This window comes from Saccostrea echinata, unplaced genomic scaffold (genome assembly GCF_033153115.1).
Source record: "Saccostrea echinata isolate AGI-Se365-2 ecotype Australia unplaced genomic scaffold, CSIRO_AGI_Sech_v1 ptg000002l, whole genome shotgun sequence".
NCBI lineage: Eukaryota > Metazoa > Mollusca > Bivalvia > Ostreida > Ostreidae > Saccostrea > Saccostrea echinata.
In genome coordinates this window covers 32,978,598-33,000,578 of record NW_026889751.1, presented here as the reverse complement: position 1 = coordinate 33,000,578, position 21,981 = coordinate 32,978,598, and the positions used below count along the sequence as shown (strand labels likewise).

The window sequence follows — 21,981 nt, the reverse complement described above, 5'->3', positions numbered from 1 at the left end:
ATCGGTATTTGTCCAGGTAAGTTGTCCTGTGTGTATCTGGTCGTCGTCAGATTTACGATGTGTCACAAGCTATGTCTCGTCTACTTAACACGCGAATCCTGACATCTTTCATACATCGGTTGTCAAAGCCCTGTCGCTGGAGAGAGAAGGCGCCTAGGGTTACACGGCGACAAATCAGGCGGGGTCTATCTCCAGGTTTAAATATATCCAAAGTTTTAATTTGAGTTGTATATCTTGTTGCGTAATTTATCCCCAAGATTGTATCACACCGTATAAATCTATCCAAACTTACTAGTGTGATGTAATAATTATTGTATTAATCCCGTCACGCCAGTTAATTCAAAGGTTTTAAATTCCAGCGGTGAGAATTCGCGTGTCGGCCTCGTAAGGTTGCTCGTTGTATACGATATACACCTGTAGGTATTTTATACAGGTAAGAGGGAATCTTGGAATGCTGTTTATCTACCTTGACTAATCAATATTTACACCGTAGAAACATTAGGTATGCCAGCAATTCAAAGAGTCCCATACTGACACTGCGGGGTCCGTACATTACTTTCAGTTTCGGCCCGTCCTGTGACAAAGTTTTTTTGGTGTGGTCATACTTGACAGACCTGCTGTTCACTCATGGATGACCGCGGTCCACATTCTTGTGATAGTTGTTTTGAATACTATAAATCTGTACGCGATACAGAGGCCGATTTCCTTTGTGTCACTTGAATGCTTTTTTTCTAACCACTGTTCAGATTCTCTTCTGATGTCCCCTATTTATATTTTTAAAGACCTGAAACACTTCATTATTTTAACAGCAGTTTTATGCCATGTGCCAATGATATTTTTACTGGGATTTTAACGTGAGTAATTTCTGTGTACTATGTTGGAGGGAGTAGTAATTATTCTGATTTTGGGAGGATGTTTGGACATGGTAGAAGGTCAGCAGAATTGTCCAGAACAGACAGATCCCGCTGTCATCATTGTGGCTACAATCTTTGCTACTCTGGCCGTCGTTTTTATCGTCGCTGGTGTCATCTGCTTCTTGATTTGGAGACGACGACGAGGTGAGCTTTATACAGGAATCTAACAAAATTCAGAGATATCATTTTTATTCAAAATTTTTTATTTTATTTTCGTATACTACTGTAAAACCCTAAAGAAATGGAGAGAAATTTTGATGCGCCTTGTAAGAATTTTATCATTATAAGGACAGCTGCAAGGCCCCAAGTTCCGATAGCAGAATATTAAACTGGAATGCAAACAGTCGAATATACAACACAAACTTAATCAAGTGTAAATCATGAATCGAAATTCATAAAGCAGAGAAAATTATAATACCAGAGCAGTGAAACGGTACGAAATTTACCTTTACAATAGAGAGGAATGTTAAGGAATGATAAATAGGCGCGTCCTCTGACACGGGAATAAGACACCAGTGTCATACATATAGCGGTAATAAAATACATATTAATGTGGCTTTCGTTGGCGGAATATGTATTGTAGATATTTATGAAGGCAGAACATCTACCCATAAGTTTTTCTTTTTTTATGCTGCTTACATTTGGAGCGTCTTGCTCTATATCCGACAAATATTAATAGAGTTTTGCCTGGGAACTGTCGCATGTCTTCGTGTTGAACACTTACTAACCAATATGTATTCTGAAAATCTATTCGTTTTGGACGTAAGGCCTCTTGATAGCCCGTATAACAATACATAAAGGACACTTGGACACAAGCTGTTGCTCAAATTCCCTCTGACGGACAGAGGGATGGACAGTGAATTTGGACAATGTCCAATCTCCGCTTAGAAAGACCTCTTTATTATTAATAAAAACAGGCGGTCTTCAGTCCTCTCATTGATAAAACCACTTCGGGCAGTAAACGCATTAGGAGATTTAAAGTTTTAACTATATATATATGTGTATTATTGTAAAACCAGAAAACTGGGCCTCTGAAGAAATCGGAAAATCTCTCCTATACTTGTATAAATTTGGCGGGAAAACCTCTCGTCTGTTGAGGTTTTCTCATGTATTATCTACTGAACAGTTCCAACTTCTCTTGAACTTCATACATATACTTCGTGGAAAACGTCATTCTGGAGAAATTTAATTTTTCCACTTCTATATACAAGTATATTTGTACAACGGTTAAAAGACATTGTCAGCACTGGCTGTTTCGATCAGCTAGCATATCTCAAAATCCTTGCATAACCATGCATCAGCCATTAGTACATTATGACCCAGTCTTTGGGTGGAGCTGGATTATTGGATGGGGGGCTGAGTCTTTGGGTGGGGGATGTCCGGTGACGAGTATGCACCACAAGGTCAAATGAACGCTTACCTTACACACTGATGTAATGCAATGTGCTTTATACAAGGGGACAGGGGATTGCAAACCATGCACCTGAAGAATCTACAGTATATAATACCTATGGTACTCAATGCAAAATAATATCTATAATTAAGATTTTGTGTAACACAGTGTGATATACTGTATAATTATTTTGTGAATGTGTGTAACGCAATGTTACTGTAATTGTTATATAGGCAGGTACATGTGTTATGGTATTAGAAGGAGTGGGGGGGGGGGGGGCTATCAGCCCCTCCTTTTTTCCCCGAAAATAACTTGATCTGTTGTAAATTTAGTGTAAAATTCGTTTAAAGATCAGCTCGTTTTTTGTTTTTTGTTTTTTTTTTTGTATAAATGTTTTGGGGCTTTATTATTTCTCGACTGTCCTACCTACATCCTTTGAAAAACAAAGAAAAACGATGGTACATCCAATATTGATGACAACTTCCAATTCAGTTTAGGAAAACGAGACGAATTATGCACTATGTATCCTTCAATATTGAAAACATCTGCATGGGGTGTGATGGTCATATTGTGGGGGCAAAATATGAGGCGAAAGGAGCCGAAGGTAAAAGGGAGGAAGACGAAAGAGACGCGATTGTTTATCCACCTTTCCATCCCCACTTATGGTCAAACGGAAGCAATCTAAATTGTTTCAAGGATAAAAAATAAGTCAGTCTTTTAATTTCTTTTTTCCATATTAAACAATTGCAACATCGTATATTATGATAGAGTTTTTTTTTAAATTTTAAACATTGATGGATTGGGTAAATGATCGAAATACAGATTCATCCACTGATCAGAACCTGTTGAAAGAACTCCAACCGATTCAACCGTTAATCCAACCGTTAATTCGATTCATAGGCGTCGGAACCGGGGGGGGGAGGACTTAGCCCCCCACTTTTTTTTCAAAGATAGACAAAATATAGGCATTGAAAACTGGGGCTTACCTTTTTCCGTTGGTTTAGCCCCCCCCCCCCCCCCACACACACTTTCAATAGCCATCCCACTTTCAATTTGCTTCCGACGCCTATGCGATTTAAATGATTTTAAAGAAAAAAATCTGTCTGTTTGTGTCAGATTTTTTTTAAAAAATGTCAAATCAGAGACATTCATTTTTAAATGCATCGGGATCGTCGTGTCGCCTTCGCGATTGTCAGACTCCGCGCATTCGGCAAACCTCGGCTGATTCCGTCACCTTCATTCGGCAAACCTCGGCTGATTCCGTCACCTTCATCAATGATGAGGTACGAATCGGCCGAGGTGTGCCGAGTGAGACTCCGCGTTGCCGATCTGACAGAAAGGAACATTTATTTTAGCTGGGTGAAGTGGATGATTAGGCCTATTGATGATTTAATTTTGGTGATGCATGTTTAAATGTGAAATGTACCCATTCTTTTCCATTTTATTTTGTTCTTTTCCTCTAGTTCTCTCATTTCATATATGAAATGTTTAATAAGGTAACGAGCACTGATCATTTCTCAAAAGTCCATTAAAATGATACAATTTTTTCAGTCTGTAAAAAGTTTATATAATTTTTTTTATTTAAAAAAATCCTGCATTGTTTAACGTACTGCAGCTCCCTAATTTTGTCTCCCTTAAGAAAGTTTTCCCCATTTTTCATGTTAGGCCTATGTCTTATAATTATTCACGAGTTTGTGATTTGATGATTTGATTTCAGCAGCTAACAACATGAACAATAAACCAGGTTTATGATAGTGGGACATAGTATGAACTTGATTGACCCCAGGGTATTAAGTCTAACTCTGGTTAAGGATAACTGTACCAGAGATGGTTTTCAGCAGACAATCTGATGAAGGGGGATTACTGCAGCAGATTTGTCACTCTGTTGATGGGTCCCTCTTTGAAGATGAACAGTTTCCTTCAAATCAGCTTAGAAAGTGCTGATTGGAGTCTGCCTATTGTGATGAATTGTTAACAAATAATTGAGATCATTGACAGAATTTTGAACTTGAAAGAGGTTTATATTTTCAAAGAAGTTCAAATAAGTGCATTTTAGGCTCGGCCATGAATTGGATGTTCTCATCATTTGGGAGGTATTAGGACAAGAACATTGTTTATTTGGCTTTGTATTCCAATTAAAATTACCTTTGACAGTTCTTGTTATCAGTAATTGGTTCAAAATTTATAATGTTGTTTTGGGGTTAATTTTCCTGCAGAAAGTTCACTTTGCAACTGAGCTGGTTCCTAACAACAAGTTTTGCCATTCTGACCATACAAAGAAAAAAAATTATTTTAAATTGGGAAGTTTATGGCATTAAATACAGTAAAGAGTTGATTAATGGTATCTGATATCTGCATTTGTAGAGCAGTTAGGGCACAAATTTGGAGACAGAATATTAGAAACAAAATTATCTTAATCTCTATCACACCCAAAGGTTCAACACAAACAGCCCACAGAATGAAATCTAACCAATTTGTCACACGGTACCTGTGTGAAACTCACTTATGATCATGCTTATTTATAAAGCTTATGTCAAAAATTAGTTGAACAAATCAGTGAAAAGTAATTTTTATGCACATTCTCTCTGCATCATAAACTGCTTGCTCAACAATTAATATACCATTTACAATGTACATACCTTGTGTATCATTGAATTTTCATTTTTTAGATCTGAAGTCTGACAAGGAAAAGTCTGCCAATTTCAGAGATGAAAACGACCTGGGTGTGTCCAATCCTGCCTACATGGATGGGGAGGGGGACCTAAGTTTAGCAGAACAAGGCAAGTACATTTGTATGTAAATCGCCCAGTCTGAGAACCGTATTAGCCATTATTAAAAATCCACTGGACTACACAGAAGGAGTTGGGAACTCATTCTGATGAAACATTAGGCATACATTTACATTACTCCAGCATGCTAGGTTCACGGCGAGATACTTTTGACTACTTGAAGCTCTTACTTGTAGGAGTAACATTTATACCCGGTATATACATCAATTCCACCCTCTCTCTTAACCCCCCCCCCCTACATATATATACCCCCAATGACCCTTTACATGTATCAAACAACAAGGTTAAGAAATATACCTCACTGTCACTAACAAAACATGAAGACTTGGACAATGCTGCAAATAAAATGATTTATAAACACTATATTTTCCTGTCTTATGATGGGTTAATGTTTTAGTCATAGTGTTTTGCAAAGCACAAAATCATTATATATGTGATGCATGTATGTAAATTTCTTTCTCTCCACCTTTGAATGGAATAGCTTCTGATGACCTATAGGTAATTAAAGACTAAAGAGATGACCTATATTTCAACTGGTAGATAATTATAGAATCATCAATGGTAGCTTACCAAACCCTGTCCACCAGGAGAGTATTTTTTTTATATCCATTTATCTCTATAATAAGGAAGATTGGATTTACACCAGCATTGTAGGTTTGAAGTTTGATCCACCCATCTTGATTATGGGTAGTATGTAATTCATATAGCACTGAGGGTTCAGTTTGCCTCTCTGGCTACAATCACCCAAGCATTATGATTAATTTGAAGTTAGATCCACCCATCTTCATCATCATAATAGCATTACCTAATTAAGCCACCGAATCACCCAAGTATTTTGGATATGAGGTTGTATCCATCTGTATCTATATTTTGGATATATGAGATTGTGTCCACTTGTATCTATATTTTGGATATGAGGTTGCATCCACATGTATATGTATTGTTAGGGTGAATTAGCCACAATCTTATGTTTACATCTTTACCATCTGTTGATATAATTCATCAATCTGTATTATTAGTTAATATTTTAAGAATCTGTCCACCGTTCACACTGACCAGGTGAAATCTAGATAAAACAACATTGACATAAAATTTGTCATATACTTAGATAAATTTTATCCAATTAACATGTCTAAAGGCCTACATGTACAAGTAATTGGCAATTTTAAATAAAAGTGTTTTTTAATATTTTTGTTTAATTGAAAGGCTTTAAAGAATATCTAGATAAAATAAAAAACTTAGTTGAATGACAAGTGTACGTTAAATGATATGGAAATTCTAGACAGAACTAGGGGATAATTGTGCTAAGAATATTGAATTTAATTCCCCGACAATGTAAAATTAAGATGTAAGGAACAAAAAAGAAAATGTCTATAATTTGGATAAGTGGGGTTCAGTCAAAAATCATTAATTTTAGTTCTGAGCAGTGAAGACAATTTTTAACAAACTGAATGGAAAAAAGAATAATAGTTTAGGGTGTTAAAGACAATTTTGATGCTATCTGTGGTTTACTTTTTGCCGGTGAAATAGAGGGAAATAGCTAGATATCCAGAGGCCACTGTTGTTAGTGCGTTATTCACACGGCTTCTGTACATCTGATATACCCATTACCACCGATAATATCTCCCTTCAAAAAAGAAAATATTTAAAACAAGTTAAGAAGAAATTCTTCATTGGATTTTAAACAGTCTGTTTTTAAGAGCAATTCCTTGTACTTTTAAAGAAATAAAAGAGACTTTTAAAACAAGACAGAATTATGGGAGAATAAACATTTAATATCGTGATGATAATTTATGATGTAAACTATTTCCTCTCCATTTGTTATGAGATTTTTAATTTTTTTTTTTAACATTTTATTGTTTTACCTGAAGGCGTGCTGTAAAATGCGAGGTAATTTTTCAAACTTTTAACAAGTTCTAGATTGCCTCATTAAGTCTGCATTCCTGTGCATATCAACTCCATTAAAGTAGGGTTGACATGTGTTTATAAAGTTTTAAAAATTTGCCCTTCATGTAAAAATATTGCGACATTTCCTGCTACAGCTGGTGAGATTAACTGGTGAAAACAGCATTAAGTGAAGTAGTCGACTTACCAATCAAGGAATGTGACCTTGCCATTATTAGACTATTTTACTGATGTCTTAACAATCAAGAAATGTGACCTTGCCATTACTAGACTATTTTACTGTGTCTTACTAGACTATTTTACTATGTCTTACCAAAGGTCAGCAGGAGAGAGAGGAATGTATGTTTGTGTTGATTTGAAAATAATCTTTACTGAATACTTATCCTAACTTAAGACGAACAGTTCATCCTGTCTGAGATTTAAACAGACTATTGCATTTCAGAGCATTTTTTAATCTGAAAACAACATGCAATTTTTAGTTACTTATTTCCAAGGCATTCTTTTATTATTAAGTATTTTCTTCAAATGAATAAAAAAAAAACAAGCTATACATATGTAGTTCATACAAAGATCTCCCCCTGTATGGGAGGTCTTCCCTAATATTCCCTATCCATAAAAAGGGGCATTGGCCCAATTCCCACTACATATAATGGACAATCTCTGGCTAATTCCCCCTATATACAGTGAGCCATGTCTTGCTAATTCTTACTGCATACAATGGACTTATGTCTGGCTAATGCCAAATACATATAATGGATATTTTGTGGCTAATTCCCACTACATATAATTTACACTCTGTGGCTAATTCCCACTACATATAATTACACCCTTTAGCTGATTGCCACTACATATGATTTACACTGGCTAATTCCCACTACATATAATTTACACTTTGTGGCTAATTCCAACTACATATAATTTACACACTGTGGCTAATTCCCACCATATAATTTACACTCTCTAGCTAATTCCCACTATATATAATTTACACTCTGTGGCTAATTCCCACTACATATAATTTACACTCTGTGGCTAATTCCTACTACATATAATTTACACTCTGTGGCTAATTCCCACTACATATAATTTACACTCTGTGGCAAATTCCCACTACATATAATTTACACTCTGTGGCTAATTCCCACTACATATAATTTACACTCTGTGGCTAATTCCCACTACATATAATTTACACTCTGTGGATAATTCCCACTACATATAATTTACACTCTGTGGCTAATTCCCACGACATATAATTTACACTCTGTGGCTAATTCCCACTACATATAATTTACACTCTGTGGCTAATTCCCACGACATATAATTTACACTCTGTGGCTAATTCCCACAACATATAATTTAAACTCTGTGGCTAATTCCCACTACATATAATTTACACACTGTGGCTAATTCCCACTACATATAATTTACACTCTGTGGCAAATTCCCACTACATATAATTTACACTCTGTGGCTAATTCCCACTACATATAATTAACACTCAGGGGCTAATTCCCACTACATACAATGGACACTCTGTGGCTATTTCCCACCTAATAGGAATTACACTAGCTGTCTGTGAGTCCGTCTGTTTGATTCTGTACATCAGTATGTTTGTTGTGAAGCAATTTACTGTGGAATCATTTTAATTCATGGTGACCAATATTTAAGGGCAGTCAACATTATTTTACTAATTCATGGGGATGTAATTTCATATGTAATGGTAAATCACAAAATCCATGCATGAACATCAGTGGTTCCCCATGAACATTGAGGATTCTACAGTAACTCATAATTTTATACAAAAACAGTTTGCAGTAAGGAAAAGACACCTGGGGTCTTATTTCTCTGTCTGTCTGTTTCAATGTACAGGACTGTATGTATATAACTCAAATGGTTTTTATCAGAACTATTTCCAATGTTACACAGAAGGGGGTTGATAATTAATGACAGACACCTATAAAATGTGTTGTCATATCACTCTGTTCAAGTAATTATAACATATATATGAATGAATTTATATATCCATATTCTATTCTATAGGGCTGGGAGGACATATTTATAATATAGATTATGCGTGATAAAGATATGTGTATAGATATGTGTGATAATGATATGCATATTGATACCTATGTAGAAATATTAATATGGAAAACGACATTTCAGACCTGTTTTTTCTTTCTTTTACTAAATGTTTTGGGTTTAAAATATTCAAGAAATATTTTGAATATAAACAGTATGAAATGTGTAGTACATATTTTATCATGGAATAAATATCATGCTATGTATCGATATAGAAGAAAGTGTATTGTCCCAGCCCTACAATTCTATTTATATATATATTTCAAGTATAGTTGTCACCTCTGACTGTGTCAATTTTCTTTAAGTTTTTTGTAACTTTTTTTTTTCTCTCTAGTTTGTTTCATTGATGAATGACCTGCCATTACAATCTCTTTGTACCAAGCTCTTGGCCTCCATAAAAATAAAATGCTTCCTTGATTGATTACATCTAATTTTGTCATCTGTCAGCCCTGTCAAAGTTTTGAATGAAAATCTATTTTTTTTCTTTTATGTTGACAGGTGTTGGTGGTTATATACAATGTAGAGAATTCTCAACTCCAACCCAAAACCAGGTATGACTATCTTATAATAACTCCAACTAAAAACCAGGTATGACTATAAATAACTCCAACCAAAACCAGGTATGACTATAAATAACTCCAACCAAAATCCAGGTATGACTATCAATAACTTCAGCCAAAACCAGATATGACTCTCAATAACTGGAACTAAAAACCAGGTATGACTATCAATAACTCCAACTAAAAACCAGGTATGACTATCGATAACTACAAGTAAAAATCAGAAATGGCTATCAATAACTCCAACTAAAAACAGGTATGACTATTATTTAATCCAACCAAAACCAGGTATGACTATCGATAACTCCAACCAAAACCAGGGATGACTATCAATAACTCTAACCCAAAACTAGGTATGATTATCAATATGCCAGTTGTAAACAGGGGCCTACAGTGAACTGAACATCAAGCTGTTCCTGTTAATAGATATGGTTAATAATATTTGATTGAACTTTAATGCATTTCCTGAGAAAATTTTTAAAAATTTATATTGTACATAACAATATTAATTCAGAAGGAATTTGTATCTTAAAGTCTAAAGAAAAGGAAGAGGTTAATATAGGCTCATACTGGGGATTAAAATGTTATGTAACATTTACATTTAAGGGTAGGGTTAGGGTTAGGGTTACATTTAAGGGTATAATCCAAATTCAGTTACAGATTACTAAATATTTAGGGATTTGTTGCTAATTCCATAATTTAGTGAAGAGGATGTTATAATAATTATAGATTACTAAATATTTAGGGATTTGTTGCTGATTTCATAATTCAGTGATGAGCGTGTTATAATTCAGTGATGAGCGTGTTATAATTTAGTGATGAGCATGTTATAATTTAGTGATGAGTGTGTTATAATTAGTGATGAGCATGTTATAATTTAGTGATGAGCGTGTAATAATTTAGTGATGAGCATGTTATAATTTAGTGATGAGTGTGTTATAATTTAGTGATGAGCGTGTTGTAATTTAGTGATGAGCGTGAAATAATTTAGTGATGAGCGTGTTATAATTCAGTGATGAGCATGTTATAATTTAGTGATGAGCATATGAGAATGTTATAATTTAGTGATGAGCGTGTTATAATTTAGTGATGAGCATGTTATAATTTAGTGGTGAGCATGTTATAATTTAGTGATGAGCTTGTTATAATCATGTCTATTTCCTTCATCGTCCAGGGTACAGATTTGCCTGGAAACAAGTCCTCAGCTAAAAAGAAGTCCTGGTCCCCCAACTCTAAGTCAGACCTTCCCCCAGGGAAACAAGGCACCCATGGGTCACTGGACGACCTCTGCATGGTAGGTTTTATTCTTTAACCATGGTTTTGTGACTGATGAATGAAGTCACTAAACATTTACTTAGTTTTTCAGTACAGCCAGGAATCAGGTCTGCTTTTGACTCTGATACTAAGACATGATAGAGTTCCTACAGTATATTTTTTCCTTTTTCTTTTTTTGCTGGTCACTAACCATACTGACAGGAAATTGTGTTTATTTTGATTTTATTAATTATCAAAGGTCTTTAAAGGATCTCCTTCACTGTTCCTTAATTGTGATGTAGGTGTCCATATAGCAGACATTTCTGTAAACCTTAGAATAAATATGGTATACAAAAATAGTTTTTGTATTTAACTGCAACATTGCCTATCATCTTTAGTGGATTAAACAAGGAAAAATCCATCAAACACTGTCTTAAGTTTTAAGAGGTAACACAATTAAAAGCTTCAGTCTGTAAAATATATCTTAATGAAACATTTGGTAAAACATGATCAGAGTTAAAAAATCTCTTGTAACTTGTAGAATAGGTAAAGGTGTAAATGGATGCATTATTAATCACAGCTGGAATGCCCCTTTGGCGGACTTATTGATTAATGCGATTCACTTCCCAAGGAAAATAGAGGAAAAATAACCAAGAAATCCATGTACATATATACATGTAATGAAGAATTTAAACTTTTATATAAATCATCATTGTTCATGTGGGACCATTGTTCATGGATTTCGTTCAGGTCACCCTCACCCAAGGATTTCATGGGTCACCCTCATCCACGAATTTACATCCCTAAGATCCATAACTATCAATGTATTGGTACATTGACTCTTAAGTACAGTATAAATGAGTTACCTATGAAATGATGACGTCCCCATGAATTGGAATGAAGTAAAATCTTGGTTATTTACAAACATTGACCCCCATGAATTAAAATGATTCCACGGTACTCATTGCCTTCAACAAAATGTCAGTTGATGGGAGTTACAAATACTTGATACAGTACTGTTTAATATATTTTTGAGACACCATTAGTTCTGGGTTTCCATGTAGTTATTACCAGCATGTTTTTTGATGAAACACCATTGTATGAAACAATGAATTCTTATCTGTGTCTTTGTGTGTCTCTTGTCAGATCATTACTATATAAAGCCAATATGATAGTGTTTATTTTCAGTTTTTGCTGCCCATCAAAACTTTAGCTGGTCCCTTTATTACAGGGTTATGACACCAGTTTAATGTAGCCAATGATCACTTAATAACAATGAGAGATAAGTTTGTCCCGAGGGAGGACTGAGGTCAGTTTATGTCCACTCCCAGGGAGTATTTGTATAATGACCTCCTAAATGGACACTCAATATATCTAACTGATGACTTGTATCAGTGAAACAAATTGGTGTTAAAGTTTGGCTTGTGCAATTATAATCTTGTTTAGTGTAAATAAAATGATACATATGTCTATTTACACAGAAAGATACACTCCATAGCTAAGTCAATATATCATCAAAGTCAACAATCCATCTTAAGTATATGTAATCCATTGTAAAATGTCCCGATATAGGGACAGTTATGCCAGGGTTAGCTGTTATGGGGGATAAGTGATGTTTGTTATTAAGTATTAGTCCATTCACTTGTATAAAGTTTGTTCTGTATGAAATAATTTAACCTGAATGCATGTCAACCTGTGACAGTAAGGTTTAATAATTGACCATCATTGACAATTAATTTATATCAGATGCAGCTTCCTTCACTTCGACCATTAGACCCAGCCTTGAAAGAGCCTGTAATTGAATTAAGCTTTCATTGGCTGTTGATTTGAATCTGTGGCCATTGTTTGTGTTCTATCACTGTGTATGATCTCCTTTCACGTCCGCTGAGGGATTGTTCCACCGACTTTAATCTATGCCCTATCCACAATCTCCATTCATGGCCAGTGAGAGGTTGTTCCACTGTGGTTAATCTATGCCCTATCCATTCTTTACCCCTGAGTGTGGACAAGGCAGTTTTGTTTTTGAATTCATTCACAAAGTGTTATTTTCTGTCTCATATTACGGGTTATTGTTTAGGCCATATGCTGTAGTGACATGGACTGTTAAGCCACTGTATTTCCTTTAACAATCAATAGAAACACTTTGTAAAACTGTCAATAATCAGTCTACAGGATTGTATCGACACACTTATCAAACAAATACAGAGTCTATAAATTATTACATTTTATACAGCTCATCTTGTTTGACAAAGTAATATCATTGAAATGATAGTGCCTTGAATAATGATAAGCAGGATAAGTCCAATGCTTAAGAAAAGCTTCATGTAAAAATATATCCTTCAAAATGAATTTTGGAGGGCCATTATCATGATTTTGGTTTCATTCATGCATATATTTCCATGCTCATCTCTGAGAGATATCTGATTTAAGCAAGTTTTGATGAATTTCAATACAGTTTTGGTGTTTATGAAAATATTTGTAAACAAAAATTACTATGAAGATTCTGGGTATTTTTTGTATTATTTCATGGACACTTTGTTGGGATTTATATGAAATTTGAGATGGAATCATAGTTTGACAGTATAGAGATATTGGCAGAGTTACAGCTAAATCTGTTCAGTTCTTGGGAGTGCATCTTAATGTGAGGCAAACATGATATAATTATATAGACATAATATAACAAAGAAGTTGGAATGAGCAGGATTTTACTTAAGCAGCAAAATATGATTAAGATTACAACATAAAATATATGTGCAAAGATTTTGGAACATTTTTCAGTATTCTTTCAATTATTTTTTGTCTTGTAAACACTTGCAGTTAGTAACATTTTTGTTCTCTTTCTTTTTTTAAAGGACCCAGAAATTTCCAGCGTGTGGTTACAGAGTCAAGATTTTGTAGGACTAGGATTTAACATCGCAGGAAGTATGAGGGACGGAATATTTGTCAGTCAAGTCCACAGTCGCGGACCAGCGGTCGAGTCAGGGAAATTCCATGTTGGTGAGTGATTGTGCATCTAGCTTTTAAATGCTGTAAATGTCCTTTTTTTTCCATGAGGCCATAATTCTGCAGAATTACAATTTGTGTTCAATTTGTGGGTCGACAATTATGCAGATTTTCTTGGGTTCTTATTGTTTGTCCTAAATGCCTTTTAAGATCTGACGATACATTCCTCAAAGAATCTGGGGGAATAAGACGAGCCATATGCCCATGCCCATTTTTCGGCTATGCTAGAACATTTATTGGAAAAAATCTCTCAATTGTTCGAATTTACTTAAGCATTTTAATGTTTACCGTAGTTTTCAAAATGATATTTACATTATAAACAAGCTAAACAGTTGACTTTCATTTACTGTCACATATGTCTTACATGGGTAAGGACTTCTATTTAATAATTAATCTGCATATTGAGTGTTTACTCTTATTGTGGAGATATTATAAAAATGTTAACATCGTATATAATGATAATGGTGATCTAGAAGCGCTTTTATTTAAAATAAATAAAAACGGGAATAAAAGTATTCAAATATCTATTATAATTTTTATCCGGCATTTTAAATAATTTACTGTAAATAAGTTCATTACTACATGTATATATTTTATTTCCAGTGAAAAATATGTTATTCCTATAGACATTTTTTTAATAAAGTAAAAAAAAAAAAAAAAAAATCAAAAAAATCAGAGCATGACTCGAACACTTTCCTCAATAAACGTCCATTTAAAGAGCTCCTCGCTAACCACTAGACCACGGAGTCACACTAACATGTCTCTTTAAATAGCATACAGTTCTCTATATTTAGCAAGCGTTTTTGAACTTAGAATTTTTTAAGACCACGGTGAAAATTTAAGTAAGTTAACTTAATTTTTTATGTAGAGTGGGTCTTCTTACCAAATATTTGCAAGTGTAAAAAGCAACATCATTCCATTGCCTTTCATTAATCGTTCTCAAAAAAATGGTACGATGACCCACTCTATTTAAAAAATGTAGTTATATCATCCAATTTATGTCAGTTTCTGTGAAAATTGAGCGTGATGCCATTTTGTTGTGTTAATCAGAATCATTTTCGCTGTTACAGTATTCATGTTTTGTCAAATTTGTATGCAAATGGTAATAAGCATTACATTAATTCAACAAAAAGTGAAATTTTTGTAAAATGAATTTATTGATTTTTTATCGATCGTTATGTAGGCATATGGCTCGGCTTATCCCCCCAGTTTCTTTCTGTTTTGTTTTTCCTTGTAATTTATAAGAAACATTCATAATATTAACATTGTCTTGTAAATTCTAGACTGTCTTCAAAATGTCTTAGAAAATAAATACAACAAAAATTTTTATGCTGACAATTCAAGTGATTTCAAATAGAATTATATAGGAAACAGTACCACCCTCTGCCTGGTAAGGTATCTCAATTTTTTGTGAGGGAACTTGTTAAACTAGCAGTACTTCAATGACAAATTCTTGGGAAAAATTATATATTATTGAGGAACATTTGTCTGACCTTAAATCCAGTGACAGATTTCTGTGGAAAATTTATGACCTCGTACATAGCATAAATTAATCCCAGGCGGGAAAAAAGTACATGTACAGTATTATTTTTACTGAATGTGTTTCTATTCACTAGATAAAATTTTATCTCATGAATGAAATAAATTCCATATCCACCTATAAAACATTGAATTTTCTGTTAATTATATTTTCTTTGCATTTTTCCTTTAAATGTTATTAGCAAAGTAATTCTGATTGTTATTTTCACACTGTAATTAAGAAATATCTGTGAAAATATGTATTTTATTCAATCAGTGAGTTACTGTATTTCACTTTAGAAAATAATAAGGAAATTAATTACAAACTTCTGTTCTCATCATGATATAAAAACACACACACACACCATCCCCGTGGAAATGTATAAACAGTAACGGAGCATCAGATTATGTAAAACATAAATATTTTTGATCACATTTGATGTAAAAATTTGTTAGAAAAACTTGATTTTATGTTAACATTCTACATCAGTTTGTTGTATGTAATAATTGTTATTACTAATTTAAAAGTCAATATTCAATGTAGATATATCATATAATGAATGTATATATACATTTCCAAATTTCTCCCATGTACAATATAATGCTTTTATATGTGATCTAAACAAGATTCTTCTTCTTGTTCCTTTTGGAATTTGTGATAAATTAAAAAATTTATAGAAGTCTGAATAATTGTTAATTTCACTACAGCATTGTCGTAACGATCTTATGTAGTGTAGAGATGTAGTGAAAATTAGGAGGTAATGAAGTATGTGTTCAGATTATGATGCCAGGCTATAAATGTGATATAATTACCAGTACTTGTACATGAAGACAAGAGTACGTGACACAGAAAACATCCATGTTATAATGTAAACTTAGTGTCCTGTGATAATGTAATAATATCTGTGTAAAATAGTCATTTTGTAAGATTTTCCACTGTACTGTTATTATTATAATGGTTTATGCCACACACATCATGTTCTTAAATTTAGGTAATTAATAATGTGAGTAAGAAGACAATTAATAAATTGAATAACCACAAAATTTTCTTTTAATTACCATGATTTAACAGTAAAACTAGAGTAAAAGGCCTGGTTTATTCACAAAAGGTGAAAGGGTAATGGTTCTGTTAATTAATATTGGAATGACAAAAATGTTGACATTAGAGATAAAAAAAAAAAATCTTAAAATTTACACTAAGCTTTAGCTAGAAAATAATGCTAGTTCTAAAATACAATGTGTAGACTTAATGATCATTAGAATTTTTCAAAATTGCTTTTAATGACAATTTGAATATAAAACAGCATAAGATATGATAACAATTTTGAATAACTTGCTCAAGAGATTTTAAAATTTAAAATTTTTCTTTTTTTATCATTTTAGGTGACCGTATTCTGAGTGTGACTGTGTCATTTGAGAATATGGTATACGAAGACGCCCTGACTATTCTCAGCTACGCCTCACCTTACCCTGTCAAAATCACTCTACAGAAGGAGAGACCTTCCAAGTCCAAGGAAAGACGGAGCGGTCATCAACGGACGATTCTCAGCCATCCTCTGTATCGTAGTCAGTCCATGGACACCCTGCTAAAGATAAACAAAGAACCGGTGTACACACCAAAGAGGAGCATGAGTGAGATGAGGCAGCCTAAGGAAGTACTGGACAACCTCAAACAGACGCTGAAGGTCAGTGTGGACTCCGACAACAGACAGAGTAACATCAGTGAACACTCGCCAGAAATCCATGTCTCCGCGGAGGTGGAGGAGGCCAGCATAACTCAGGATAAACAACCCATGACTGTCTTACTGCCCCCACCCACTGGTGATGATGAAGACGATGATATCCCACCCCCTCAGCCCACCATTCCACCCCCACCCCTAGAGTTTAATGATATGCTTGATGGAGAGATTTCTACTCCCGATCCAACCTCTACAGGGATGCAGTTTTCCTCTGCATTTGAAAATCTTAATGAACAAGACAAGTTGGACATGATTCGTTTGTCTTACGAAGATCCAGACACCAAAATCAACAAAGATGATCTGGATACCAGTTTAACAGATTCTAGAGAACCAGCATTGGCTGATGTTTCATTTCAGTCGGACAGTACAGTCACAGAAGGAGAGCCAAAATCTCCAACCACACCGGTCAAACCGGAACGCAAGAAAAAGAAATCATCTAGTGAGACATCAAGTCTGTCTTCTTTAGATGAGGCAGGGGATGGGCAGAGATCCCCCCGAGATCTAATGCCAGACATTGTGGAGGATCACATTTCTATGTCGGTGTCAAGGACTGAAAATGCTGCACCAAGTGTAGAACCTTCAGAGGTGTTCGAGGATGTAATCACTCCTCAAAAATCAGACAGAGAGATAAAATTATCATCTGGAAAAATTGAATTATCATCGTTAAATGTTGCAGTGACAAATGAAGGTGATTTACCCGATTCTCCTCCAGAAACCAGTAGGACATTAGTGGACTACAGTCTATCTGATATGGAGAGCACCCTACGCCCCCACACTCCCGAGAATCAACCCTCTATAGACGAAGACATCATCACACCGGTGCAGCTCAAAAGGGGTGAACTTGAGTCCTCCATGTTAAACTATTTTAATGACTCTGGAAACACTTCAACTTCAACAGTAGAAAACCAGCAATCACTGAAAACTGATTCACCGAACACCACCGTCACAAGTGTGGACTTCAACATTAACATGAACTCTAACACCGATTTATTTTCTACTCCATACCCAAAGAGAAATACCAAAGAAGGTCACAGTGGAATGTCATATGACATCTCTATGATGGAACTTAATGACATTGAGAAAAAATTAAAACAGAAAACAAAGGAACACACAAAACAAGGTGTGGCTTTTGAAGTTCGGGATGATGTGCTCTCAGGGGAAACTGTGATGTCTCGGCTTACTGAGGACGAAGTGAGTGGTCATGTTTCACGGACTAAGTCTTGTGAAGACAATCTGGCTAAGAAAGCAATGCTGGATAGTTCATTGAGTTGGTCTGGAAAGCGTCTTGTCCGTGCGGGATCATTTTCAGAACTTCCTCAGGATGATTCTAGTGACTGGGTAGACCATATCTCCCTAAATAATGATGAAAGCATCATTTCTCAGGAGGAAGACAAGGACACATTTAACTCATCTGAAGAAAGCCTAAATAGCAATAACAAAAATGGACTTAAAAAGGCCAAAATGTTTGGTGCTCGTGAAAACCTCGCCAACTTGTCTTCAGAAAACTCAGGATCCCAGCAATCGATATCTGACTCCGTAAGTGGGGGTTCCAAGACCCCTCCCCCCTACCTCAGTAATAATGGGGCTCACAATGGGGGCACATCCTCCCAAGACTCCACCCCTGTCAAACCCCACATAAACCCATCTACCTCCAATATTGACTCCTTTGTGAAAGTGGGAGAAAATGGTCCTTATTCTCTGTCAGGGGACATAACACCTGGAGATGAAGAGGACTGCTAAGTAAAATGTGTTCTCGAGTATCGTCACTGGTCAGCCGTGTTATACATGTGGCACAACGAGTCACTGCATGAAATACTACTTTGATATTTTTATATGAATATTTAATGTTTCTGCTGTTAAGGTTCTGCTTTTAATTGTTTCGTTCTGTAAGATTTTTAAAAAAATTTCAAATTTATATTTTTCCACTTTATTCCCAGTGATATTTTATGTGAAAAATATTTTTTAACATTTACATTTTTTCATAATTTTGAATAAATACTGTAATTTAACAAGAGTATTTGATATTTGTAAAAAAAAAAAAAAAAAAATTGATAATCTATAACTTCCGCAGCTTTTTGAATTTTTACATTTTGTATCAGATCCAACCATTCCAAGTATTTTATGTGAAGAATTTTTTTTGTTCCATTGCAATGGGTGCTCTACTTTTTTTTTTTACTCCGCTTTACATTGGAATATTCTGTTTTATCAACACATGATTTTGTGTAATATTATAAGCTTTTTTAAATTTTAACTCGAAGCCAGTAATTTTCACCTGGGTTGATTGAGAATATTTATTGGACTAGAAGAGTTATCTTTCTTATATTGGTGTCCATCGTTCCAAACTAAGAACAAAAAACATTTTTGATACAGATAAACATTAAGAAGAACTGACATTTAAAGTTCCTTCAAAAATGCTTTGACTGAGTTGTAACTAGACACATTCAATGTTAATGTGATATGGAATATATTAAACAATATGTACTCGTAATTATCAATAGTTTTCATTTCAACTGAAGATAATACATGTACTTGTCACTCTTTAATAATAGGTGTGAAGGTATATGAGAAAATATAATTTAATGTGTATGCCACATTCTATTGCAAAAAGGCAAAAAATAATGTAGAACACAGAATAATGTCATTATTGTATAAAAAATTAGGTACTAACGAATGTAAATATGCCTGACAAAGTCACCTGTAGTCAGTTGTGGATTTCATATTAATTAGTAAGTGCTATGTATCTAATACATAATGAACATTTGTAATAAAACATCACAGGTTTTGGGAAGTGTTCATATTGTTATATAAGTATGTAAATATGTATTATTATTAATTTGTTTTATTATATATATTTTATATATCTATTATAATAAATATACTCAAGTTTTAATTCAAACAAAGTACTGTGTTTGTTTCCATAAGCAAGAAAAACAGGATTTATGTACATTTTCTTTTTATCAAATTAACTGTATAACGTGATTAGATCAGCTAGTGGTCTAAAACCACAACGCATCTGACTCTTATTCACTATGTCTTTAATCAAATTTTTATATCCTTTTGCTTGATTTGATCAAATATGAAGCACAATCAGACTGGAATATCTTCTATTTTTCTCATAAAAATGGGTTGCAAAAGATATATTTGGAAAACATTTTTTTACCAATCATGACAAGGAGCACAAGGTGGGTGTAACCTGTTGGCAGGGGATGCTCACTCCTCCATGGCACCTGATCCCATCTCTAAATTTTGAAGTCCTTGTTTGCTCTGCTTAAATATGCATCGTTTCATTGGACTTTCGAGATTGAATACTGTTCATTTTTTTCATATTTCATTAAGGATGTCTGTCCCTCAGTCATGAATAATAACTCAATCTTGAAATTATCATTTATTTGAATAAATCTCAAAATAAACCTTGAAAATTTTGTTGTGGAACAATTTATGCATCCTTATATGATATCCAAGGTAGTTTGAAGTCTGAAGCAGTCTAATAAATATTTACATGTGCTTCCTATAAAAAGACAAAGACATTTTCTAGAGAAATGAAATTTTAACTTTTCTTACATTCAAATGCTTTTAACTATAAAATGAAGTTGGAAGTTATCTGTGATACTTTGCAATGGTGTCACATGCTATATACACAACATCTTGTTTAAGAACTACATGAAATTAATAGAAGAACTATACTACTTCACAAGTGTCAAAAACGAGCAATTTTTTTCAGGTGCCTCAATACCTATAATTTTACAGTGTTTGTCATGTCAGTCTTCCATCTTTACTTACATCACACTTTCCATTTAGCTCAGTTTCAAAACAAGATATTTTTATTAAATTTCATCTGCTGATACATATTGATGAGAACTATTCAATGCATCAACATTATTTGAGCTTGACCTTTCCTTTGACCTTGACCTTTTCTTAATTTAGTGTATAACTCAGTTTCGAAGAAACCATTCAAGATATTTTTATCAAACTTTAAATGGTGATACTCGTAAGATGTTCAACTGCAACATATTTTTTACCTTGACCTTTCTTTTGACCTTGATCTCACTTTTTTAATTTGATTTTTTGTTTCAAAGACACTATTCAAGATATTTTTTTAAAATCTGAAATGCTGATACATATTAGAGCTATTCAAATTCATCAACATTTCTGTGTTGTCATGCCCTGTTGCAACCACTATTGAAATAATTATTTCAATAGTGGTTGAGAATGCATTTCAAAACCAAACACAGCTTGTAACCACTATTGAAATAATGTTCACTATTGAAATAATTATTTCAATAGTGGTTGAGAGTGCATTTCAAAACCAGACACAGCTTGTAACCACTATTGAAATAACGACCACTATTGAAATAATTATTTCAATAGTGATTGAGAGTGCATTTCAAAACCCAACATAGGTTGCAACCGCTATCGAAATAACGTTCACTATTGAAATAAAGATTTCAATAGTGATTGAAATAATGATTTCAATAGTGATTGGAATCATTATTTCAATAGTTGCTGACAATGATTTCAATATAAAAACCAAATTGCAACCCTCATTGAAATAACCCCAATATTGGAAATAAATATAAGGAGAAATTCTTCATTATGTTTTCCAACATAATAAAATTAATTTATTGAGTTTAAATATGATATGTAATTTTATGTTTCAATTTCTGTCCAGAAATACTATTAATACACGGATATCTGTGATTTAACTGATCTAGTAATTTTAAGTAATTTTGTTATATCATTTTCATCTTTGTTATTAATTGGGGAAAGTAAAAGATTATAAATACGGATAGTTGTAGAAATTAGAATATCTACATTAAAAAGAAG

General features: G+C 33.9%; 1 protein-coding gene across 1 annotated transcript; it reads left to right on the top strand.

Moving 5' to 3' along the window:
• Positions 1-341: 341 nt before the first annotated feature.
• Positions 342-19,111, top strand: LOC133177895 (dentin sialophosphoprotein-like). The gene is made up of 6 exons (XM_061312752.1): positions 342-1,058; positions 4,977-5,087; positions 9,582-9,634; positions 10,842-10,937; positions 13,750-13,894; positions 16,802-19,111. Exons 1-6 carry the CDS (start codon positions 875-877, stop codon positions 18,895-18,897), a joined length of 2,685 nt encoding a protein of 894 aa, XP_061168736.1. The 5' UTR covers positions 342-874; the 3' UTR covers positions 18,898-19,111.
• The last annotated feature ends 2,870 nt before the right edge of the window (positions 19,112-21,981 follow it).